Source organism: Citrus sinensis, chromosome 7, assembly GCF_022201045.2.
Source record: "Citrus sinensis cultivar Valencia sweet orange chromosome 7, DVS_A1.0, whole genome shotgun sequence".
NCBI classification, from domain to species: domain Eukaryota; kingdom Viridiplantae; phylum Streptophyta; class Magnoliopsida; order Sapindales; family Rutaceae; genus Citrus; species Citrus sinensis.
The window spans coordinates 12,508,337-12,534,970 of NC_068562.1; the positions used below are offsets into that span (position 1 = coordinate 12,508,337).

Below are 26,634 nucleotides of genomic sequence, written 5' to 3' on the forward strand. Positions count from 1 at the left end.
CCCGCTGAAGACTGTCAAGACTGGCAACATTTGTGGAAATGGAAGAGGCCTCAAAGCGTAAGAATTTTTCTATGGTTATTATGCCATGATCAATTGAAGACGGGATGTGAGCTTGCTAGAAGGCATCTGGACGTCGAGGCTTTATGTGGGAGGTGCCATGCAGACGTTTAGAATTCTTTGCATGCAATTCGAGATTGTGATTATTCGAGAGGTGTTTGGCGGAAGCTTGTTCCCGCGCTTAGACAACATGACTTTTTTAGTTATCCTCTTTGGCAATGGATCATGACAAATCTTAGGAGAAGAGTCTGTGATATGGGGAGCTTATTTTGGCCGATTATGTTTGGTATTGCGGCTTGGAGAATTTGGTATTGGAGGAACCAGGTGATGTTCAACAACAAGAGCTGGAATGGTGATTTGATCGTTCGAGATATTAAGGCAAGGACTGAGAGTATTTGTTCTACTCTTTCAAGCATAGGCTATCGAAGAAATGAAAGGATTCAGAAATGGATTCGTTGGGCTCCTCCACCATGGCCTTTCTTGTGCTTAAATACGGATGGTGCAAGGAAAGGAAATGGAGAGGCGAGTGCAGGTGGGCTGCTGCGGGACTGTCATGGTAATTTTATTCATGGTTTCAGCGCACATCTCGGAGTTTGTTCAGTTCTAAAGGCTGAACTTTGGGGTGTCTTGCATGGGTTAAGAATGGCATGGGATCTTGGCTATAGACGTATCCAAGTTGGAGTAGACAACTGTAGTGTGGTGCAAATTATAAGGGAAAATAATGCTCATGTCAACGAAATTTCGAATATAATCGAGATGATTAGAGAACTCATGAGGAGGGATTGGAGGATTCAAATTGATCACATCTACCGCGAAGCAAACTCGGCAGCTGATTTCCTTTCTACGCATGCTTTGAGTTTACTTGTTGGAGTACATTTTCTTCATTCTGCACCTTTAGGTTTGAGATCTATTTTATATTTGGATATGTATGGGGTGGCACACTCCCGGTTTGTGCCCCTTTAGCTCTTCTCTTTTAGAGCCTTTTGTTTATCAAAAAAAAAAAAAAAGCTTCCAACTGAAATAGGGAATGCACTTACTACTAAGGACAGTTGGTGGCCACCTAATGCATTCATTTTATATCAATTCATCATTTTAATTATTGAAAACAAGTGGCTCATCGCTTTTACTTTAGGTAAAATTCGGATAATCTCTATTATGAAATGATAATATTCTCTTAAATTATTATAAACCTCAGCCAATCTTAATTTTATTTAAAAGATAAAAGAAAAATAGGTTATGTTGGTGACTTTTTTCTTATCTTTTTAATAAAAATAAAATAAATTGATGTTTATAATTGTTTAAAATACTTTAAAGATTGTTATTTTATGAGAGAGTAATATTTTACTTTTTTATTGTGAAATGCTAAAAAGGACAAAGCAAGTGTCCCTGGTTTTTATTTTATTTGAAATTGGTCATCTCATATACTTTACGTTTCAACACTACAATTTTTTTGGTTATATTTTTATTATTTTTTTCTTTCTTACACATGCACGTAAATTTTCTTTCTTTAAGCTCCTGAATATTTAAGACAAATCATGGAAGAGATGAAAGTATAACAAGATGATCAAAATACGTAACAAAAAATTTACAAGTGAAACATACGTTAGAGTCGAAGTAAAACTCTGAAAATAGAGATATTGATTAATTTAGAAGAGATGCAAGCAAAAGATTTTCTTAAAAAAAAGAAAAGCAATTTGTCCCTTTCCAGGGCAAACTTGTTAGTCTCAAAAAGGTACATTCTTTGAATTGATAGTTGCAGGATTTTTGTCTTGTTTTTGTTGTTGTGCATTAGTTGGAGAAGTCAAGCCTAGTGAAAAATGTTATGAAAGAGCAAAGGATATTTCTGACAGCTTTATTTAATTATGTATTCATTTAATGGATGTATTGTTAGAAGATATTTAAGTGCATTAGTTCATCCGTGTCTGTTGATGTGCTTTTAGTGATTTTTCCAGCTGTTTGTTGTAAAAGATGATTGTAAATTGAAATGAACTTGATGTTGTAATATTTTCTCTTTTGTGGAATCTCAGTTGTGTTGTCTATAATTTTAGTCAAAATTATTGTTATTATTTCTTACTAGAGGTAAATTTTTTATTAAACCTCATTAACACAATTCTTAATTAAAAGTATAGGTTAGTGTCGGTGCAGGATTTGCAGCACCAGATCCTGCCTAGCTACGTGTCAAAAATACAAAATAAATGAAGAGAAAGCACAAATACATGACTTGGATTAGGATAGAAGGAAACTTAAATCTTAAAGAAAATGATAGCTATATCCCACTATTTGAAAAAATGGTCATGTAGATTTTTAAGATTTAAATAAGGGACGGAGATCTTCTTTTGACAAATAATATCTTTTAGCTCTCTCAAGTAAAAAAAAAATTAAATATTTTATAATAAATAAAAATATAATATTAAAATATACGTGATAATATATACATTTTAAATAATTTCAATCCAAAAAAATAGTTATGTTTTATCGAATCTACCTATGTTACAATAGTAGTATGGTACCACAATATTTGTTCTTATCCAATGTAATCATTGGATGATTTAGAGCTTAATCTAACGGCTTAAATTATTTTTCTGAATATTTGAAGCAACAACTTGCAACCGTTGGAGCCGGTTGCATATTAATTTAATATCATTTGGGGAAGCGTACGGTCAGGAAGTTTCTTAGTATGCCACCAATGGAATTTGATTTCATCTCAAATCGATCTGCAGGCAGCAATTGGGAAATTACACTCACGGTCTTCCTCTTCTTCACTTCCTCTCTACTCTTCACTTTTCTCACTCTCGCGATGTTTACAGCATGATAAGTACAATTACAAACCAGGAAATGCCATTAACAATTTTCATTTGTCTTAGTCGTTTTTTTTTTTTTTAGTAGAAAGCCAAAAAAGAAAACGGGTGGGAGGTTGGGGCGTCGTGATGAAATGGTTTTGAGTTTTTGACGGAATGTTTGTTTTTGTGATTCATTTAGGGTTTGAATTCAGGCTTGTACGAACTCGGATCTATTCGAGATCCGTATTGGCGCTGAAATCAGATCCTTTGAAGCCTTGGTTTGAATTCAACCTTGAGAACTCCAAGCTTGTTAGAATCTTCATTGATCTCTCCAGAAATTACACGGATCTTATTACTAAACCCTACATATAGGGCTGCAATGGAGTCCGATTCTCTCACAATTGATGAATCAATATTGAGACAGTTCGAAAAGGAAGTAAAAAAGAGAATCAACTTGACTGGCTAAATAATTGCGGAGGCCAAAGAGTCTTTTGATAATCAATTGAAGATTTAGAAGTTAAAAGACACTATTTTTACTATGAACGAACAATTGACTAAGGCGAAAAAGCAAGGAGCTTTTTTGAGTTTGATTGCTGCGAAATCGATGCCTTAGAGTTTGCATTGTTTGGCCATGAGGTTGATGAAAGAGCGAGTTGTTCATCCGGAGAACTATAATGAAGAAGGGAAGCCCACACATGCAGAATTCGAGGATCCCAAACTTTATCATAATGCTATTTTTTCTGGGTAATATGCTTGCAGCTTCGGTGGTGGTGATTGGTGAATTTAGCTGTTAAGAACTCGAAGGAGCCTTGGAAACATGTGTTTCATGTTGTGATGGATCAAATGTTTAAATTGAAGGATTATAATGGAGCACATTTAGGCACGAAGGCTGTTGAGGATTATAAGTTTTTGAATTCTCACATGTCCCTGTGTTAAGGCAGCCGGGGTTTGCTAATTTGCAAAGGTTTTACTTCGGGAAGTAGCTTGAGAATGCTACGAAAGATGCTACTAACATGAAGTTTAGGAATCCCAATTACTTGTTGATACTGTATCATTTGAGGTTCTGGATAAGATTTCAATGATGGCCGCTTAAAACAAATAATAAAAAAAAAGAACTTGTACTGTATTTGGATCTTTACTTATTTGATATAGTTTTCTGCAATCTCTCCATGCAACCGGTTACTTTAATTATCCACTAACTCATCTCAACCGTTTGATGGACTCACTTTATATCCAACGGCAGTTTTAAATGAAGACAAAAAGTGTGGTATGTTGCAATTGTTGCAACATATGTGAGTCTTGTTTTACAATCTATTTAACATATTTTATTAAATTAATATATTTCTATGATATAGGAACATAATATTAAAATAAATTTACAAAAATTTAAAGAATTTTGAATGTAAAACAATTTCAATATATTAATAATGAGATTTTTTTATTATTATAAAAATTATTTAACCCATAGATTTTTTTAAATCTTTACAATAAGTATAAATATATTATCTTCACTTAAAAATATTTAAATATTATTAACCTATAATTAGGTTTGCATTTATTAGAAAATTTTAAAGTCAAATATATTGCACTTTTGCATTATTAGAATCATCACAGAGAAAGGAGCATATATACTTTATAACTTTAAAAATTGGTTTCTTCTGGAAACAGAGATGATGATTATTATAAGGATGAAAAAAAAAAGATAAAGAATATTAATGATTAACGAAATCTCTATGCAAATTGATTTTAGTAGGGAAAGAGTGAGATGAATAACTTCTTTTACAGCTAAAAACAGAGATGATGATTATTATAAGGTTGAAAAAAAAAGATAAAGAATATTAATTATTAATGGAATCTCTATGCAAATTGATTTTATAGGAAAAAAGCGAGCTAAATGATTTAGACATTCATAGTGTATTTATTTTTGAATTGGTGAATAAGAATTATTGACAACGCTAACTTCATCTTCACCGTTGGCTATCCAATAGCGGCAATTGTCGCCGATTATGATATCTCCAATGATGATGACGGTTTTTTTATTATTATTATTGGTGACCCCTTGGAAAGTTAACTGCAACTGCCAATCAGAGAAAAGTCGTCATGCACAATCCTCAATCGAACCAATCATCTACGTTACAGAATCTGAAACGTACACACTGTTAACATATATGTTTCCATAATGTTGATTTTGATGATAACAAACAAGATTAAGAATGATTAATCTTTTAAGCTCAAATTATTTTTATGCATTTTAAATAAATCATTATTTTTACATTATAAAGGTTCTATATTTAATGGAAAAATGATTTTATGAAATTGATTGTTTTTTATTCTTTTTAAATAAATCATTATTTTCACATTATAAATGTTTCATATTCAATGGAAAAATGATTTTATGAAATTGGTTGTTTTTCAAAGTTTATGGTTTAATTGAAAGAATTTTGAAAACTTTGAAATAAACAAGTATTGCTTGAAATTTCAGATTTGGACTTATTTGAAACTATTTAAATGTTTTTAGGCTATTCTATAATTTCACAAAGTTTGGGCGAAATTATAATTTCAGAACGTTGTGGGATTGACAAAGTATTATTCTAAAATTCTGAAATTGGACTTATTTGTAAATTTTCATAACGTTTTGGGTTATAGTATAGTTTTATAAAGTTTTGGGGTCAAATTATAATTTCAGAAAATAGTGCACTGTGCAGGTTACTGTGGCATCCGGCTTACCGGATATAAAAATCGGAAAACCGGATACGGGGCAGAATGTATCCAGAATGTAAACGGCTTACCGGATTTCGTAACCAGCAAGCCGGATAGGCAAAATTCAAATTTTTGCCTTAACGGTAACATAAATCCAGCTTATCGGATTCCATAAATGGCAAACCGGATACGCCCAGAATGTGAGTAACGGCTAGTTTTTGAGTTCAAACTATATAAACTCAAAACCAATTCATTTTTGGTAATCCAAGCAAGAAAGAACAAGTGCACATAACATATATTGAGCTTCAATTTCGTAACTCATCATTTATTAAATCATCTTTGTTTTTCAATTTGTATATCCACTCTTAAAGAGAGATTCATTGTTGTATTTTTCATTTCTCATCAAATTGTGAGTGTACAAGTGTGAGAAACACTTGGGGTGAAGAGATTGGAGAGATAATCTCTTGTTGTAAAGGTTCATTAACACATTGAAGTCAATTGTAAACGTTTGAAGCCTTGGAAATGCTTGGATAGTGAAATCCTCAAGCCCGGTGTGCTTGGAAGCGTGGACGTAGGCGGAGATTACCGAACCACGTAAAAATCCTTGAGTTTGCTTTCTCTTCCCTTACTCTTTAATTATTGTGCTTTGATTGAACTTATTGCTTTCAATTTTTATTAAGACATTAGATTAAATTGTTGTGTGGTTTGCCTAGGATAATTTTTAAAATCTCAATTCACCCCCCTCTTGAGTTGCCTAGTTAGTATTTCACACACCCAATGGGAAGCAGCACACGTGTTCTGAGGAGAGAGAGAAAAAACCGTGCAAATGCAAGCAATAGGTATTGGCTACAGTTGGATCTGTAAGTTACAGAATCTGTAACTTAGCCAACTCCCTCAATGATCAATATTGTTTCCGATATTTATAAATTGGTGGCCCCTTGGAAATTTAACTGGAAGTTTGCAAGTGTCAATCAGAAAAAAATCGTCATCCATTGTTTTTTTTTTTCTGCATTCCCTTTCATGTTCTTAATAATTGAGGACAGGTTGTTCATAACATTTATACTTTTCAAATGTGGAGCTGCATTTAATGTCGCTATTTTAATTTGGGATTAAATTAGGGGAACACTAACTTTTATATTTATCTAAACTCCTTAAATTTAAGACAGATTATGGCGTAAATAAGAATATAATAATAACAAAGGAATTAAAAAGTATAATGACGATCTTGCAGAAATATAAATATTAGCGTTGAATTAAATAACATAGAACACATGAATTGAATAGTGATTATCAAGACGGTGTTACTTGCACTCCTATTTATAAAAAATCTTGGTTCTGTTCCATTAGATTTTTTATCTTCAAAATCTTGCAAAGTTTTGACAACCCAAAGGCTCAGTTTGGTTGTTCTATATTTGTATGATATGAATTCAAATTTTTGTGTTCTGTTTTTCTTAATTCTGAACACGGATTCTTCTCTTCTCGTGCAAACCAGAAAGAAATGTTGTCTTACAAAAAAAAAAGGGGAATAACTTCATGAGAACAAAAATTCAGAAAAATAATATAAAGTTTATATTTAGACTTTTGTGGTATATTTTAATTTTCAACAATGAGTTAAAGAAAATAATAAATAAAGTAAATAAAAGTTTAGAGATTCAAATTTTTAGTATTGGATTCTTTAATTCAAATACCTCTCATTAATTAACACTTAAAAGAGAGTTCACTATTATAATTTTAAGTTTTTTGATTTATTATTGATATATAAATTAGGAGTTTAAGCTTACTTTTTTATTTTTCCATTTTTTTTCAAATTTGAAATTATTATTTAAATTTATAATTTTTTTTAAAAAAATAGAGGGCTTGAGCCTGGCTTGGGTATTGTTTCCTAAACCCTTATCCGGCCCTGGCTTTTTTGCCAGCCCCAATGATGATGATGATGATTATTTTATTATTATTATTAATGATGAAAAGTATTATAATTAATTAATATATTATTGTATTGTTATTAAGATTAACAATAATTATTAATGATAACAATTTTTTGAATAAAAATAATCACAATAATTAAAATATAAATTAATAATTATAACAATAGTTAATTAATGTATTTTTAACAATTTGTAATAATTTAACTCATTCTAATTTCGATTATTATAGTTAAGTAAACAACTTATTATAATTTTCATTCTCCATTTTAATTTCAGCTCATTTCGATTTCAGTCTATTCCAATTTTCATTTAATAAACGTTCCATTAATGCTATAGTAATATTTCATATAGAAAAAAATAAAAGCTACAACTAAGGTTAAGGGAAAGGACTTCAAAACTCTCTTTTTGTCATAATACATTTTTTCCTAATTAACTTAAAGAGTTTGAATCTAATATTTTATAATAAATAAAAATATATTCCAAAAGTAAATATAATATATCTATTTTAAACTAATCTCAATATTTAAAATATATTTAATATTTTACAATCTATTAGACATATTTTATTATATTAAAATAAATTTTATAATAAATATGAACATACTGTTAAAATGAATATATAAAAAACTTAGAGTATTTTGAATATTATATAAAATAATTTTAGTAGAATACGTGAGATATATTTTATTAATGTAAAATGCTATTTAATCTAAAGATTCATTTATGATAAATTAATAATTATATTTTTAAAATTATTTTAAAAATTAAATTTTTTTAATATTATTAATCTATTAGACAGATAAAATTATTTATATTATTTTGTATTTATTAAAAAAATTTAAAGTCAATTTTTTTAATTACTATTCAAAGGATATAATAATTAAAAAAATCTTAGCGTTTTCATTAAAAATTTAAAAATTTACATGACTATTTCTGTAAATATTTAAGGTATATATGAACTACGGTAGAGAAGCTTCATTTAATATTATTGATTTAAATAATATCTCAATTAAAAATGTACAGAGAATATATTTCGGTGGGTATTTTAATCTTTTTAGCAATTATCATGGTTAGCCCTTGGCCTTGAAACGTCTGTCAGAAAGGTTTTCAAATGCTTTAATTGTTCTTATTAAAAAAAAAATCTTTAATTGTTTTTTCACTTTTAACGTCAGCGGCCTTGAAAGTGCTTTTACTTTATAACAAATTAATTAATGCTGACGAGAAAATATCTCTTCCACAGCCCACAGCAGCTTCTGTTAATCAAACTCAACCAATTTTCTCTCTTAACAAAATTCCAAAGATGGGTAGCATTTTTCAGATCACATGCGACGGCGCTTTTTTCAATCGTTGCTTTGGATTGCTTTCTTGGAAAAGCAGCATACATAAGCAACATCCAAGATAATCTTGTAGCCTTGGAGACTGAACTGGGAAGACTAATCGCAGCAAAGAACGATGTGATGATGAGGGTTGTCAATGCTGAACGACAACAAATGAAAAGGCTGGGCCAAGTGGAATGGTGCGTTTCGAGGGTGGATGCTGTTAAAATTGAAGCTGATGAACTTATCAGAGACGGCTCTCAAGAAATTGACAAATTATGTGTTGGAGGCTACTGTTCTAAGAACTGCACGTCAAGCTACAAGTTCGGGAAACAAGTGGCTAAAAAGCTACGAGATGTGGAGACTTTAATCGCCGAAGGAGTTTTTGAGGCGGTGGCTACCGAGGTGGTGCCTGAGAGAGCTCCAGAGCCTGTAGCAGATGAAAGACCTACCGAGCGAACAGTAGTAGGCTTGCAATCACAACTTGAACAAGTCTGGAGATGTCTTGCAGAAGAATCAGTGGGAATCATTGGCCTATATGGTATGGGCGGTGTTGGTAAAACTACATTACTGACCCATATCAACAATAAATTTCTCGAGAGTCCAACCAACTTTGATTGTGTGATTTGGGTAGTAGTTTCAAAAGACCTGCGACTTGAAAAAATTCAAGAAGATATTGGAAAAAAGATAGGTTTGGTTGGTGATTCGTGGAAGAGTAAAAGTGTAGAGGAGAAAGCTGTCGACATCTTCCGGAGTTTAAGAGAGAAGAGATTTGTATTGTTGTTAGATGATATATGGGAGCGGGTTGATTTAACAAAGGTGGGCGTTCCACTTCCCGGACCAAAAAATACTACCTCAAAAGTTGTATTCACAACCCGTTTCATCGATGTTTGTGGTAGCATGGAAGCTGACAGGAAGTTCCAAGTGGCGTGCTTATCAGAAAAGGATGCTTGGGAACTGTTTCGAGAAAAAGTTGGGGAAGAAACTCTTCAGAGTCATCATGATATCGTTGAGCTAGCCCAAATTGTGGCCAAAGAGTGTGGTGGTTTGCCACTCGCACTTATTACTATTGGTCGAGCTATGGCCTGCAAAAGGACAGCCGAGGAGTGGAGACAAGCAGTTGAAGTGCTAAGAAGATCAGCTTCTGAGTTTGCAGGTTTGGGAAAAGAGGTGTATCCTCTTTTAAAGTTTAGCTATGATAGTTTGCAGAATGAGACGATTAGATCTTGTTTCTTATATTGTTGTTTATATCCCGAAGATTATGGAATTCTTAAATGGGACTTGATTGATTGTTGGATTGGTGAGGGATTCTTAGAGGAATCTGACAGGTTTAGTGCAGAAAACCAAGGATACTACATTGTGGGCACTCTTGTTCAAGCATGTTTATTAGAAGAGTTAGAAGATGATAAAGTAAAAATGCATGACGTTATTCGTGATATGGCTCTATGGATAACCATTGAAATTGAGAAGCAGAAGAGAAACTTTTTGGTTCGTGCAGGTGCTGGATTAAAAGAGGCACCGGCTGTTAAAGAATGGGAAAATGTGAGAAGATTGTCATTGATGCAAAACCAAATTAAAACTCTGTCAGAGGTTCCTTCATGCCCTCATCTCCATACTCTATTTCTTGCCTCTAATGATAATTTGAGGATGATCACGGATGGCTTCTTTCAATTTATGCCTTCTCTCAAAGTTTTGAAGATGTCAAACTGTGTGGATTGGCCAGTTTCGAAATTACCTTTGGCGATGTCAAAGTTGGGTTCACTACAACTTCTTGATATTTCACATACCGGCATAGAAGAGTTACCAGAAGAGTTGAAGTTGTTGGTAAATCTGAAATGTTTGAATTTGAGGTGGACATTTGAGTTAAATAAAATTCCATGGCAACTAATATCAAAATTTTCAAGGTTACGTGTGTTGAGAATGTTCGCTACTGGCTTTGCACGTTTTGATGAAGCATCAGAAGACAGCGTTTTATTTGGTGGGGGTGAAGTTTTAGTACAGGAATTGGTCGGTCTGAAATATTTAGAGGTATTGGAGTTGACCTTGGGATGTCATCATGCTCTCCAAATTTTTTTGAGCTCAAATAAGTTAAAAAGTTGTATTCGATCTCTTCTCCTCCAGTTGGCCGGAGATACAACGTCGATTATTGATGCTACGGCTTTCGCAGATCTAAACCACCTCAATGAATTATGCATTGATAGGGCTAAGGAGTTGGAAGAATTGAAGATTGATTGTAAAGAAATAGTACAAAAAAGGCGGGAACCTTTTGTTTTCCGCAGCCCTCACCGTGTTACTATACATAGCTGCCAGAAGTTGAAAGATTTGACATTCCTCGTTTTTGCTCCAAACCTCAAGTCTCTCGATCTAGACCGTTGCGATGCTATGGAAGAAATAATCAGCGTCGGAAAATTTGCTGAGACTCCTGAGATGATGGGACATATAAGCCCTTTTGAAAATCTCCAAATGCTTGATTTAGAAGATTTGCCTCATTTGAAGAGCATCTTCTGGAAGCCATTGCCTTTCACTCATCTGAAAGAAATATCTGTGGGTTATTGCCGTAATCTTAAAATGCTTCCACTCGATTCCAACAGTGCAAAGGAGCGTAAATTTATTATTCGTGGAGAAGAAGACTGGTGGAACCGACTTCAATGGGAGGATGAAGCCACTCAAATTGCTTTTCGTTCCTGTTTCCAATCTCTTTTTGATTAACTCTTATACATTTTCTCGTCGTTTGCTTCATGCAAAAGACTACGTCTTTTGTTCTCTGTTTTTATTTCAGTTTCGTTTTGTCTCCTGCAAATCACAATTAAATGTTGAATTATATGGAAGTAATGCTTTATAAATTTGCCGGCACTGCCATTTATTTTTCCTCTTTTTTTTTTTGGGTCGAATTGATGCTCTGGCTTTTTTATTTTTTGTCATCGAATTTTGCTCTGTTTTTCAAATTGATGCTTGAATATGTGAATTCAATTAATGCTCACATAATTTTGTTTAGTTGCCGTAAAAGAATATAATTAGACTGAAATTCGCACTCCCAGAATGAATAGAATCACAACAGAGAAAATATTAAGTATGCTAGCCCTCTTTACAGAAAATCAAATGAAAATAAAATTTTTTGGATATTTGATTTTCTATGGTCTACTATATACACTTTATAAATTCTTCTGTTCTAAGGATAACCAAGTAGGGGATTGATGAAGGCTCCTTTTTGGGATTCTTCTTTTTCTAGGCTGCAATTAGGATATGTACATGATAGACAATCTTTTGTTGGTTTAGCATATCTTCGCTGATTTTGTCTTTTATTCCCCAATTTTATAATTACACACCATGAATGTTGGGTGATTGTATAGAAAATTTGTGTTATAACAAAAACATTGTGAAGGAGTTTCCGTGCTAATAGTTAGTGGCTTCTGTTTTATTGGTATTGATTGGGTAGATTTCGTGTTACAGTGATTCAATTTGTGTTCCAAACTTTGCTTTAATTTTCTGTTTTCCCCAACTATTTATGTCAAATTTAAATCCAGAAGCATGTACTGATTTTTTCTTTTTGTATTAATCTGTGAAGTTTACTTGGAATGGAAGTAACTGGGTCGGGTCTAATGGATTAAATTATGACATTGAGGGGAAGGCACTAAAAGGGTTTGCTTGACACATTTGGTTCTGTATTTACTCTGCAAGAAATAGCTTTTGCTTATTGCAATGCAGGGGGAAATCCCGATTTGGCTGGTGAATTTCTCTGCAACAAACAGGCAAACGCCTCAACCTCTTCTGTCCATACTTCTGCTGGGGAGGCAAGGGGTAAAGAGTCTTCAAAATCATCAAATAGTAACATCTCTGAGAATTCATTTTATGGAAATGGAAAATCTAGAGCTTCTAATACAAAATGGCATCTGGTATCAGGACGTACCGTTTCAAGTTTTCTTGGTAAAGATTATGTTAAACCTGCACAGCCAGCTAATGGCACTGTTCTGGCATCAAAGCCATTGAAGTTGGATCCAAGGGAGTTTCGCATTTCTGCACTTTCAGAGTAGAAACTAAACCAAAACAATCAAAGGATGACCATTTGCAGAAGGATATGGAAGATTTTCTGTTTAAATTGCTAGGAGAAGGGTTCCAGCTGTACAGGGATGTGATTCAGGAGGTTCATGGAAACGTCTTAAATATATTGATGCCAATTTAATACATATTGTCCTTTTCAATGTTCTTTCTTTCTTTCTCCTCTTTTTATTCTTCTTCTTCTTCTTTTTTCTTTTCGTGTGCATGTGATCACTAATTTGGTATTATTCTTAACTTGCAGATAGTTGTGGATATGATATGCAAAATATCTTCTTGATGCTGGCAGATTCACTTGATTCTTATTAGTTTGTTTAGTGGCAAGGCATATAACCTGTATTTCAAAGCCAAGTTGTGCTATTGATTATGTTAACTTTATTGTTAACATAAAGTGATATGGAGGACATAATCAATGTAGGAAAATTAGGTGAAGAGATGATGTCAAATCTTGAACCTCTTACAAAGCTCCAAGTTCTTTACTTGAAGAAGCTGCCAAATTTGAAGAGCGTCTACTGGAAGGCATTTCCATTCCCAGATGTATGCAGAATTTTTGTATTAATGCCCAGTTCTTAAGAAGCTGCCACTGGATTTTCAAAGGGCGGGCCAAGGTGAAATTCTTATCAAGGGAAAGGAAGATTGGTGGAAAGAACTTCAATGGGAGGATCAAGCAACTCAGAATGCATTGCTTCCATTTTTCAAATCAACTGACAAGTGATTGAAGGGGGCATCATCAACAGAGATGGAGAGATTCTGGAGCAGATCAACAGGGTTTGTATATGATCTTTGGTGGTTGCTTTCTTTTGTGATTTTTTTTTCTCATTTTTTTTCCTTCCTGTCATTTTATCATTTCTTTGTCTCTTTTTCTATTGCTGATGTTAGTGTATGCTTACTGTTGCTTGACAAAGTTTGCTTGCTTCTTGTTTATTAAATTTTTTATGGTCACAAAATATTACTTGTTCTATTTGAGAGTGATGTGAATCAATTTTCAATTATATATTTTGTGGTCAATGTGAATTCAATTTCATTTGTCTCCTGCAATTATGAAAAAAATGCAGAGTCATAATATGGAAAAGTCGACCGGCAAAAACTTTGTGAAAGCTTCGGAGTGAAACAGGGAATTCACTTACTACTAAGGACAATTGGTGGCGAGCTATTCCATTCATTTTATGTCCATACATCTATTTAATTATTGAAGATAAGTGGTCCATTTGTAAATTTCAGATTGTCCCTCTCTCTTGAAATAACGATATTTAAAATATTTCTTAAATTATTATAAATTTTAATTTACTCTGGATTTAAAATGGAACATGATGAAAATTTTTTTTTCTTCTTAATAAAATTGAAATAAATTGTGTTTGCAGTAGTTTGAAATATTTTAAAGATTATTATTTTATAAGGGAGTAATATGAAATGAAATTTACTTTTCATGCGTGAAATGTTGAAAAAGGACAAAGCAAGTGTCCCTGTTTTTATTTTATTTCAAAGTGGAGTCATCTCACGTACTTTAGCTCTTAACATTATAATTTTTCTGGTTACATTTTTATTATTATTTTTTTTTTTTACACATGCATGTGGGTTACTTTTCCGTAAGCTCCTTAATATATATTTAACACAAATCATGGAAGAGATGGGAGTATATCAAGATGATCAAAGCATGAAACAAAAATATTTAAGAAGTAAAACACTGAAAATGGAGAAGAGATGCAAGCAAAAGATATTCCAAAGAAAAGCAATCTATCCCCCTTTCGAGGGCAAACTTATCAGGTTTAAGAAAAGTACATGCTTTGGATTGGTAGTTGCAGCCTTGCAGGATAATTGTTTTTGCCACTATATTAGTTGGAGGAGTTGAACCCAGCGAAGAATGTTATGGAAGAGCAAAGGATTATGTAGCCTGAATGGATGTCTTGTTGAAAGATATCTCAGTGCATTAGTTCATCCTTGTCTGTCAATGTGTTTTTAATGGTTTTTCCAATTGTTTATTATTATAGATTGATTGTAAATTGATATGAATTTAATGTTGAAATATTTTCTCTTTAGTGGAATGAATTTAAAAGTGCAAAAGCTTATTGCACACAGAGAAATAAACATATATGCTTTATAGTATAACTTTAGCAATCGATTCTTTTACAGCTGGAAACAGAGATGGTGATTATCATAGGGGTGAAGAAAAGGACAAAAAATGTTAATGATTAACGAAATTTCTATGCAAATTGATTTTAGCAGGAAAAAAAGTGAGCTAAATGATCTTAATGTTCCACAAAAGCAAATCGTAATATTCCACAAGAAAAAGCAAGATCTTAATGTTCCACAAAAGCGTTATTTTTTTTTTGGTGAGCCACGTGGAGCTCAATTATCATTGTCTTTACTTTAAAAACGTTATTTTATTTTATTTTATTACAAATTAATGCTAAACAAGAAAAAGCAAGATATAATATTCCACAAAAGCAAATCGTAATATTCCACAGAGGAATAAGATCCACAAAAGCAAACAACTAGCTGGATTCTTTTACTGAATTACAAATTAAAGTGGAATCTTTTATTAAACAATAAATTAAAGTTCGAATATTTAAGTAGTAGTGCGTTAGATGATTAGGCTCTCTTATTAAAGGCAAGTATAAGGTAGTCCAGAATCGAACATCTCTATTGTCTAGTCATTTTTTTCAATTCTTCTTTTATTATTTTTCAGAATAGGTTTTGGTGATTACTATTGGGTTATTAGTCAGAGTTATTCTTATCTTCCGGGGCAGTTTCTGTTCATCGGAATTGTTAATTAAAAGAGTAATGATATAGTCACAAACTCTTGTATAAACTTATTTTGTACAAACTGATGTGGCATGATAAGATTAGTTGAATTAAATATCACTTAGGCCACATGATTTATTTTTATTATTTTATATTTTCATTCAACCAATGAATTAATGCCACGTCAGTTTGTACAAGAGTTTGTGGCTGTATCATTACTCTAATTAAAATTTTAGAACTCTTGTGGGAAGAATGTTTTTCTGTTATCTTTTTTACATTCTAATTTCAACAATAAGAAGGAGTCATTTTAGAATTCGGGTCTTGAATCGAATTTCAATGCATGAATTAATATTTTAAAAAAAAATTACTACACGCAGTTTAGGTTACAAACTATTTTTTGCAAAGTTGACTATGAAATTGGAGAAATTAAGTAATTTATAATGTTTGCAAAGGAAGAGACTAACATACTTCCAATTACACTATATCTCTATTATCATAATGTTAAGACTAAACTAACTTAAAATAAATTTTATTTGAAAAGTTATATCAAACACAGTCTAATTTTATTAACTTGAAGAGATAATAGTTATAGAAATGATTGTTCTAACTTAATTAGTACAAGTGGTATAAAGGTTAAGTGTGCACTAAATTTGTTTAAATTTTTTCCAGAATAACTAACAGAGGTCATTATTAGAATTATAATTACTAGTCTATTAGATAGAAAAAATTATATATATTGTTTTATATTTATTAAAAAAATTTAAAGTCAATCTTTTTAATTATTATTTAAAGGATATTATAATTTAAAAAAATTTAATGTCTTTATTAAAAATTTAAAAATTTACATGACCGTTCTATAAATATTTAAAGTGTAACTGTCATTTTCTCATGTATATATATATAAACCACGGTGGTGAAGCTTTATTTAATATTATTGATTTAAATAACAATATCGCAATTAAAAATGTAGAGAGAAGAAATTTTGGTGGGTATATTAGTCTTTTACAATTATCATGATTAGCCCTTCCTCTTGTAACGTTGGTCAGAAAAGTTTTAAAATGCCTTGATTTCTTTTACTTTTAACGTTAGCGGCCTTCCTTATATTTTATTACAAATTAGTCCTAACAAGAAAAAGCGAGATCATATTCCAAAAAAGCAAAAGTGACAAAAAAACCAGCTGTATTCTTTTATTAAACTACAATTTAAAATGATTTTAAAGTGGATTCTTTTGAATACAGGTGGGGTAGTCGAATAGTCTTTTTCAAATTCTTGTTTTATTATTTTTCAAAACTAGTTTTTGGTAATTACAATCGGGTCATTCATTAGTCATTATTCAGAGTTATTGTTATCTTCGGGGGCAGTGGGTAAAAGGCTAAATGATAATTACTAAGTGTTTTTCCTTCAAAAGTTAGTGGCTCGTGTTTTGCAAGTGTGTACGTGCGATGCTCTTTGTCTAAAGGCAATTACAGTGGGTCCCGAATCGGACGTGCCTAATAAATCTTTTAAAATTTTTTCTAATAAATATTCCTAAAATTTCTCTTCCACAGGCAATTACAGCAGCTTCAGTTAATCAAACTCAATCAATTTTCTTTCTTAACAAAATTCCAAAGATGTTTGGCTGTTTTCAGATCACATGCGATGGTGCTCTTTTCAATCGTTGCTTGGATTGCTTTCTGGGAAAAACAGTATACATACGTAACCTCCCAGATAATCTTGTTGCCTTGGAGACTGAATTGGGAAATCTAATCGCAGCAAAGAACGATGTGACGAGGAGGGTTGACAATGCTGAACGGCAACAAATGAGAAGGCTGGACCGAGTGCAACGATGGATTTCGAGAGTGGAAGTTGTTGAAACTGAAGCCGATGAATTGATAAGACATGGCTCTCGAGAAATTGAAAAATTATGTGTTGGAGGCTACTGTTCCAAGAACTGCATGTCAAGCTACAAGTTCGGAAAACAAGTGGCTAAAAAGCTACGGGATGTGCGGACTTTAATCAGTGAAGGAGTTTTTGAGGTGGTGGCTGACAGAGCTCCAGAGCCTGTAGCAGATGAAAGACCTACTGAGCCAACAATAGTAGGCTTGCAATCACAACTTGAACAAGTTTGGAGATGTCTTGTAGTAGAAGAATCAGTGGGAATCATTGGCCTATATGGTATGGGCGGTGTTGGTAAAACCACACTATTGACCCATATCAACAATAAATTTCTTGAGAATCCAATCAACTTTGATTGTGTGATTTGGGTTGTAGTTTCAAAAGACCTGCGACTTGAAAAAATTCAAGAAGATATTGGGAAAAAGATAGGTCTGTTTGATGATTCATGGAAGAGTAAAAGTGTAGAGGAGAAAGCTGTCGACATCTTCCGGAGTTTAAGAGAGAAGAGATTTGTATTGTTGTTAGATGATATATGGGAGCGGGTTGATTTAACAAAGGTGGGCGTTCCACTTCCCGGACCACAAAATACTACCTCAAAAGTCGTATTCACAACCCGTTCCATCGATGTTTGTGGCAGCATGGAAAGTCACAGGAAGTTCCCAGTAGCATGCTTATCAGAAGAGGATGCTTGGGAGCTGTTTCGAGAAAAAGTAGGGCAAGAAACTCTTGAGAGTCATCATGATATCGTTGAGCTAGCCCAAACTGTGGCCAGAGAGTGTGATGGTTTGCCACTCGCACTTCTTACTATTGGTCGAGCTATGGCCTGCAAAAGGACAGCAGAGGAGTGGAGACACGCAGTTGAAGTGCTAAGAAGATCAGCTTCTGAGTTTGCAGGTTTGGGAGAAAAGGTGTACTCTCTTTTAAAATTCAGCTATGATAGTTTGCAGAATGAGACGATTAAATCTTGTTTCTTATATTGTTGTTTATATCCCGAAGATTATGGAATTCTTAAATGGGACTTGATTGATTGTTGGATTGGTGAGGGATTCTTAGAGCAATCTGACAGGCTTAGTGCAGAATACCAAGGATACTACATTGTGGGCACTCTTGTTCAAGCATGTTTATTAGAAGAGTTAGAAGATGATAAAGTAAAAATGCATGACGTTATTCGTGATATGGCTCTATGGATAACCAGTGAAATTGAGAAGGAGAAGAGAAACTTTTTGGTTCGTGCAGGTGCTGGATTAAAAGAGGCACCGGCTGTTAAAGGATGGGAAAATGTGAGAAGATTGTCACTGATGCAAAACCAAATTGAAACTCTGTCAGAGGTTCCTACATGCCCTCATCTCCTCACTTTATTTCTTGACTTTAATCAGGAGTTGGAGATGATCGCGGATGGTTTCTTCCAATTTATGCCTTCTCTCAAAGTTTTGAAGATATCAAACTGTGGAAACATTTTTCAATTACCTGTTGGGATGTCAAAGTTGGGTTCACTAGAACTTCTTGATATTTCACATACCTTCATAAAAGAGTTACCAGAAGAGTTAAAGAAGTTGGTAAATCTGAAATGTTTGAATTTGAGGTGGACAAGGGAGTTAAATAAAATTCCACGGCAACTAATATCAAATTCTTCAAGGTTACGTGTGTTGAGAATGTTCGCTACTGGCTACATACGATTCGATGATGCACCAGAAGACGGCGTTTTATTTGGTGGGGGTGAAGTTTTGATACAGGAATTGCTCGGTTTGAAATATTTAGAGGTATTGGAGTTGACCTTGGGAAGTTATCATGCTCTCCAAATTCTTTTGAGCTCAAATAAGTTAAAAAGTTGTATTCGATCTCTTTACCTCGAGTTGACCGGAGATACAACGTCAATTATTGATGCTACGGCTTTCGCAGATCTAAACCACCTCAATGAATTATATATTAATAATGGTATTGAGTTGGAAGAATTGAAGATTGATTATACGCAGATAGTACGAAAAAGGCGGGAACCTTTTGTTTTCCGCAGCCTTCACCGTGTTACTGTTATGGATTGCCATAAATTGAAAGATGTGACATTCCTCGTTTTTGCTCCAAACCTCAAGTCTCTTACGCTATTCGATTGCGGTGCTATGGAAGAAATAATCAGCGTCGGAAAATTTGCTGAGACTCCTGAGATGATGGGACATATAAGCCCTTTTGAAAATCTCCAATTGCTTGATTTAGATAATTTGCCACATTTGAAGAGCATCTTCTGGAAGCCATTGCCTTTCACTCATCTCAAAAAAATGGTGGTGGTACAGAGGTGCGATCAGCTTGAAAAGCTTCCACTCGATTCCAACAGTGCAAAAGAGCGTAAATTTGTTATTCGTGGATACACAGGGTGGTGGAACCGACTTCAATGGGAGGATGAAGCCACTCAAATTGCTTTTCGTTCCTGTTTCCAACCAATGGGAGTACTGAGCGGTGGTCGCAAAATTTGATTTCTGGTGAGTGCGTTTGTCTTTTAAAAGAAGAATTTAAAAGAAATTTATTCTTGTCGTTTGTTTTCTTCTCTGTTTTTATTTCAGTTTCTCTCTCTCTTTGTCTTCTGCAAATCACAATTAAATGTTGAATTAATGGAATTAATGCTTCATAAATTTGCCGGCACTGCCATTACTTTTTTTTTTTTTAAATACAAATTGATACTTTATTTATATCTTCTTAGCGATTTAATTTCCTGTCAAAAGAGGAACGAGAAGAACATATGACTTAAACCAATGCTCGCATAAACTTGCTGTAAAAAGATATAATCTCACTGAAATGCACACGTCTAGAATGAATAGAATTAAAACAGAGAAAATATTAAGTATATTAGCCCTCTTTACCGAAAATGAAATGACAATAAATTTTTTGAAGTTTTGATTTTCTATGGTCAATTCCACCTTTTGCAATTTCTTCTGTTCTAACAAAAACCAATTTCTTTGTTCAAGTATTTTCGTTTGGGTATCAAGGATCTCTAATCAATAGCTGGAAGCAATTCAGAGGGCGCCGAGACCCGATCGGACCTAGGCCCAAGTTTGGTCTTAAAGCCTGGGCTTGAGCCTGACAATTAAATTAAAACATTAATTGATTTATTGATTGAATTGTCGTGCAATTGATTTATGGAGGATGAAAAATCAACATACTTGAAAATACACTAATCTTAGCATCATCGGTTAATAACTTTTAGATTTATGGGTAATCAATAGTTAAGATCAGTTGTCATTTATTTTTTGAAATGTCCATATTCAGTGTACATTTGAAAAAGACCCAATAATTTCTCATAAATTTCAATTAAAAATATTCAATTTGTTATTTCAGTTCTTTTATTTTTTATTTTTTCCAACATGAAAGCGACTTAATGTTACTAAATTGCTTTTATGGTCTTTGGATTTTCATGACCCAATAATTGGAACATAACAATTTTCTCAAGCGCTCTCCCGCAACATTTTATAATTGAAGCCGCTGGCCCGCCTGTGGTTCCAAACTTTTATCTTCCTCCTCCTTTAGATTAATGCGAGCAGCCTCCGTCCTTGACTAGTTGACTTCTTTTCTTCTTTTTTAATTAATTAATTAATTAATTCAGCCGCCCACCTTTCTTTTCCCAATGTCTTCTACTTTCGATTTCCTTTAATTTTTTCTTTATTTTTAAAATATGATTATAGTAATAATAAAAAATAAAAATAAAAATAAAAATGAGCATATTGTTAGAGTGCAATTTATGCACTAGTTTTGTATTGTTTACTTCCCTTAATATCGATGTTTTGCACTTAATAATAATGTTTTACTTGTGTTTTACTTTTGTAGGTGCAATTCTATTGATTGATGATAAAATTGAGCTAAAAGATGATGTTTAAGGAGGATTGTTCTCTTGGAAAAATTTCTGAGCGTCAGAAGAACTTTGTTGATAAGGCGTGGGCGCGTGCTGTCAACTGCGGACCTGCAGTTTTTAGTTTAACGTGTTTTGTATTTTTGGTTATTTTTGTAATTACGAATTTAATATTTCAGATATTAGTATTTTATTTTAAATAGAATTCTAAAAGAGAAGAGAGAGAGAGTATTTAAGAGAGGAATCTATTGTGAAAAAGGGGGGATTTTGGATTGAAGAAAAAGAAACCCTAGATCTAATTTTTCTCTTCTCTCTATGAAGAGCTAAACCTATTTTTCTGGTTGAAGGATAACGAAGCTTTGATTCATCACTACTGTGAGATCTTTCTTATGCTTTAATTGTTTTATTACTTTTTGGGTATTTGTTTATTCTCTGAATTAGTTTTATGATTATGTTTGTTAATTAGGTAATTGGCCACTATTTAATTATCAACTTAATCTATTATCAATTAAAGGATTCATCGTATGAAGAATTTAATGTTTGTGACAAATAACATAGCAGAGAGTTGTGTTGTGAGAATAAACAATCTAATTTAAATGAATCATCATATGTGTTGATTAGGATTTGGGTCTCTCTGGTTTTTCAGGCTGTCAATTGATTAAATCCTATGATCGTATCTAGGGTTGTCTATTGATTAGGGAAATATCCAACGGTCGTACCTTGGTTATCAACTAATTAAGGAGAGATTGGCTATTAGAGGGTCTCAGTAGCTATAACCGGTCTATTCATAAGTAATAATAATATATATTTGAATCAATGATCAGTAGTCGAATCAAGCTGAGTTAATTCCTTCAACCAGAGCTTTCTCCAATTTGAATTACAACTTTAATTTGCATTCTTGTTATTTTAATTTGATTTTTATTATTGTCAACAATTCCCCCATTTTACGTTTTACGTTTCAAAAGGATTTAAATAATTACCGATCTCTGTGGACACGACCCTGCTCAATCACTATACACAATTTATTTAGAGTAGGAATTTATTTTTGTTGGCTTCGACACCCATCAAATTTTGGCGCCGTTGCCGGGGATTGGTGTCATTTATTTAATCCTTTTTACGTTTTACTTGGTGTATGGTTCGTTCTTCTCGTACAGGTACACTTTCGTTTGATCCTGAAATTGAGAAGACAGCTCGCCAGCTGAGACAGCAGACTAAGCGAGCTAAGCAACGATCCTTGTCGCCTTTGCTTTCTGAAATAGATACAGTACCTGATTTAGTTGAATCATCTAGCGATTCAGAAGAACAAGTGATGGATAGATCTGCACCTGTAGAAAGAACTCTTAGAGAGTTAGCTGAACCAGACTTGAATCAACAACCACTCTGCATTCAATATGCAGATTTGGAGGTAAATTTTGAATTAAAGTCTGGTCTTATTCATTTATTACCCAAGTTTCATGGTTTTGCAGGTGAAGATCCTCATAAACATCTTAAGGAGTTTCATGTTGTGTGCTCAAGTATGAGGCCACAAGGCGTGACTGAAGAGCAGATTAAGCTGCGTGCTTTTCCGTTCTCTGTAGATGGGCTAGCTAAAGATTGGTTATACTACTTGCCTCCTGGATCGATTACAACGTGGAATGGTTTGAAGAAGCAGTTCCTTGAGAAGTACTTTCCTGCTTCAAGAGCTGCCAACATCAGAAAAGATATTTGTGGGATCAGACAACTTCCTGAGGAGACTTTGTATGAGTATTGGGAGCGATTCAAACAATTGTGTGCCAGCTGTCCTCAGCATCAGATTTCTGATCAACTTCTTATTCAATATTTTTACGAAGGACTGTCATTGATGGATAGGAGTATGATAGATGCTGCTAGTGGAGGCGTGTTGGTGAACAAGACCCCTACTCAAGCAAGGGAGTTGATCTCAAATATGGCTGCCAACGCACAACAATTTGGCAGCAGACAAGATGCCACTTCAAGAACGGTGAATGAGGTAAATATTTCTTCTGTTGAACAACGTTTAGATAAACTTACTTCTCTTGTGGAAAAGTTTGTTGTAGGTAATGTGCAACAGGTGAAGACTTGTGGCATTTGTTACAATATGGGTCATTCAACTGATATGTGTCCTACATTTCAAGAAGAACCCGCTGAACAAGCCAATGCAGTTGGAGGATTTCCAGGCATGCCTCAGAGGAGGTATGATCCTTATGCACAAACATACAATCCGGGATGGAAGGATCATCCCAACTTCAGCTATGAAGTTAGGCCGTCAGGATTCCCACAACAGTATCCACCAAGACAACCAACACCTCCACAGTCAAATTCTAAGTCAGGTATATCTCTTGAAGAAATTGTTAAATCACTTGCAACTAACACTCAACAATTTCAGCAGGCAACTACAGTAAGCATTCAGAACTTGGAGAACCAAATGAGTCAATTGGCGACTACAGTGAGCCGTCTGGAGTCTCAAGTATTAGGGAGATTGCCTTCACAATCTGAGGTGAATCCAAAGCAAAACGTTAGTGCTGTCATCGTTAGAAGTGGGACGGAGTTGCAAGAGCCTAGTAAGAAAGTGACAAAGCATGTAGAGGATGAGCTTGAGAAGAATGAATTGATGCCTAAATCTCAAGATGCACAACCCACCAGAGCGAAACCCCTACCTATTGTGATACCTCCTCCTTTTCCAAGCCGGTTTACAAAATCCAAGAAGGAGGAACAAGAGAAAGACATCCTTGAGACATTTCGCAAGGTTGAGGTAAATATTCCTTTATTAGATGCTATAAAACAAATACCTCGATATGCTAAAGTCCTTAAAGAACTGTGCACCTCCAAAAGAAAATTAAGAGGAGATGAAAAAGTTCACATGGGGGAGAATGTTTCAGCAGTTCTCCAAAAGAAACTACCTCCTAAGTGCAAGGATCCAGGTATGTTTACTATCCCTTGTAAAATTGGTAGTGTTAGAGTTGAAAAGGCTATGTTAGATCTAGGAGCTTCTATTAATGTCATGCCTCGTTCCATTTATTCATCTTTGAATGTTGGTCCATTAAAAGAAACTGGCGTGATAATTCAACTAGCTGATAGGTCTAATGCATATCCTGATGGGGTATTAGAAGATGTCTTAGTACAAGTTAATGAGTTGGTTTTTCCTGCTGATTTTTATGTACTTGATATGGAAGATGATAACTCCTCTAATTCTGTCCCAATTTTGCTAGGAAGGCCTTTTCTTAAGACTGCTAGGACTAAAATGGATGTACATAAAGGGACTCTCACTATGGAATTTGATGAAGAGGTTATAGAATTCAATATGAATGATGCCATGAAATATCCTAGTGAGGAACATTCAGTATTTTCTGTGGATGTTATTAACCCTATAGTGCAGGAAGTTTGTTACAAGGAAAAAACGAAGACATTTCATGATAGAATGATTTTGAGAAAAGAGTTCTCTGTTGGTCAAAAAGTTCTTCTTTTTCATTCTAAGCTTAAACTTTTTCCGGGTAAATTACGATCTTGCTGGGTTGGACCTTTTATTGTTACTAATGTTTTTCCTCATGGTGCAGTTGAGATTCGGAGTCCGACCTCTGAAAAAGTTTTTAAGGTTAACGGTCATCGCTTAAAACCTTTTTATGAAGGTTTTTCGGTAAATATTGTGGAGGATGTGGCTCTTGAGAGTCCCAATTATGGAGATTGATGCATAAATGTGTCTAGCCAAAGACATAAAACAAAGGCGCTTTTTGGGAGGCAACCCAAATGATTTGTTTATTTTGGTTTTTGTTATATCTTCTTTTAATTTTGATTCAAAAAGAAAAGAAAAGAAAAATTTTGCTTATTTTGGTCAGAAGAAAATTTTTGATAAGGCGTGCCCACGTCTTAGCTAATAAGTACTTCTGTAATTTTTAAAGTAACATAGTTTTAAGGCGTGCCCACGTACTTAATAGAAAAGTACTTTTGAAATTTAATGTGTTTGCTTATTTTGGTCAGAAGAAAATTTTTTATAAGGCGTGCCCACGTACTTATTAGAAAAGTACTTCTGAAATTTTTAGTGTCTCAAAGTGATTCATCACTAAAAAAAAAAAAAAAAAAAAAATTTTTTTCTTTTTTCTTTTTTCGTTCCTTTCTTTCTTTTTATTTTTTTATTTATTTAAAAAAAAAAACCAAAAATCGAAAATCACTGTTCACTATTCACTGTTCACAAAATCCCTAATTTTCCAGAACTTGTTTTCTTCTCCAGCCGCTTGCAGCACACCAGCAGCAAACCAGCCGGCCGGAAAACGCACCATCCCGTGAGCGCAGCACCAGCATCCCGTGTCTCGCAGCCCAGCAGCGCGCAACGAAGTCCCACCAGCGAAAGCAGCCGCGCGCAACGCAGCAAGCCCCAGCCATCACCATCGTGCGAAATCAGCAGCAACCGTGCATGCAACACATCCCGCGAAGCAGTAGCAGTAACGCCCCGCAACGCAGATCCTCAGCTCCAGCCCGCGCGCACAGCGCAAATCAATCCAGCAATCACCCTCGTGAAGCAGCAGCAGCAACGCCTCGCAACACAGCCACGCACCAGCATCCCGCACGCAACCAGCGATGTGCAACTAGCAACCAACATCCACAGCCCACGCATCAGCAGCAGCCGCGCGCAACGCAACGCAGCACCAGCATCCCGCGCGCAGCAAGCTCCAGCCATCACCATCGCGCAGCGCAGCAGTCCCAACGCGCGCGCGCAACACAATCAGTGCCATCCCGCGTCCATCAAGCAAGCTCCAGCCGAGCAGCAATCGCAACGCAACCAGCCTACGACCTGCATTCCAGGCGCGTGAATCGAAATCCGTGACAAGATGGAGCAGAATTTGGCCGCATACTTCAAGAGTGTGGGATTTATCCCACCATTCCCGCCAAACCCATAGACGTTATGAGGATCAAAGCTCACAATTCAGGGAAGTTTCTTTTTGCCCTTAATCTTTTATCCTTACGCTTTAATTTTTATGTGAGCTTTGATTATCTTACATTGGGGACAATGTAAGTTCTTGGTGTGGGGGAGGGATTTTTGCATTATTGATGTCTGGAATTATTGTTTTCACTCTACTCATCTATTTTCACTCTACTCATCCTTAAATGATTTTGGAGTTAGTATGCTTCATATATTATTATTCTTCTTTTCTTTTCTTTCTCACTACTTTTTTCCCATCTATCTCAAACTATTCATATCTATTTTTATTTTACCATACTCTTTCATCACTCACATTTTATCTTTCACTTTTCATATTACTACATACATCTTTCTCACTTCTTATCATTTTTACCTTTTCTTTTATATATCACTCATACTTTCTTCTCATTCTACACCACTATTGATGGTTGATTCATTTGAA

The 26,634-nt window shown here is 34.2% G+C and overlaps 1 protein-coding gene and 1 non-coding gene across 22 annotated transcripts in view; one reads left to right on the forward strand and one right to left on the reverse strand.

The window, feature by feature from the left end:
- Positions 1-26,634, forward strand: part of LOC102608225 (probable disease resistance protein At5g63020) — a 136,177-nt gene that overhangs the window by 108,288 nt on the left and 1,255 nt on the right. For 3 of the 21 annotated variants that reach the window (XM_052444806.1, XM_052444807.1, XM_052444805.1), the window contains exon 2: positions 17,274-20,101. In XM_052444806.1, the coding sequence (XP_052300766.1) occupies positions 17,274-19,913 (2,640 nt within the window). In that variant the 3' untranslated portion in view covers positions 19,914-20,101. Of the gene's footprint in view, positions 1-9,183; positions 11,645-12,483; positions 13,798-17,273; positions 20,102-21,258; positions 21,630-26,634 lie in introns of those variants that run through there. The other 18 variants (XM_052444811.1, XM_052444810.1, XM_052444802.1 and 15 more) reach the window with 15 other exon arrangements.
- On the reverse strand, positions 22,968-23,074 carry LOC127898986 (small nucleolar RNA R71). Its single transcript, XR_008050754.1, has one exon. It is a non-coding gene; the product is annotated as a small nucleolar RNA R71 (small nucleolar RNA).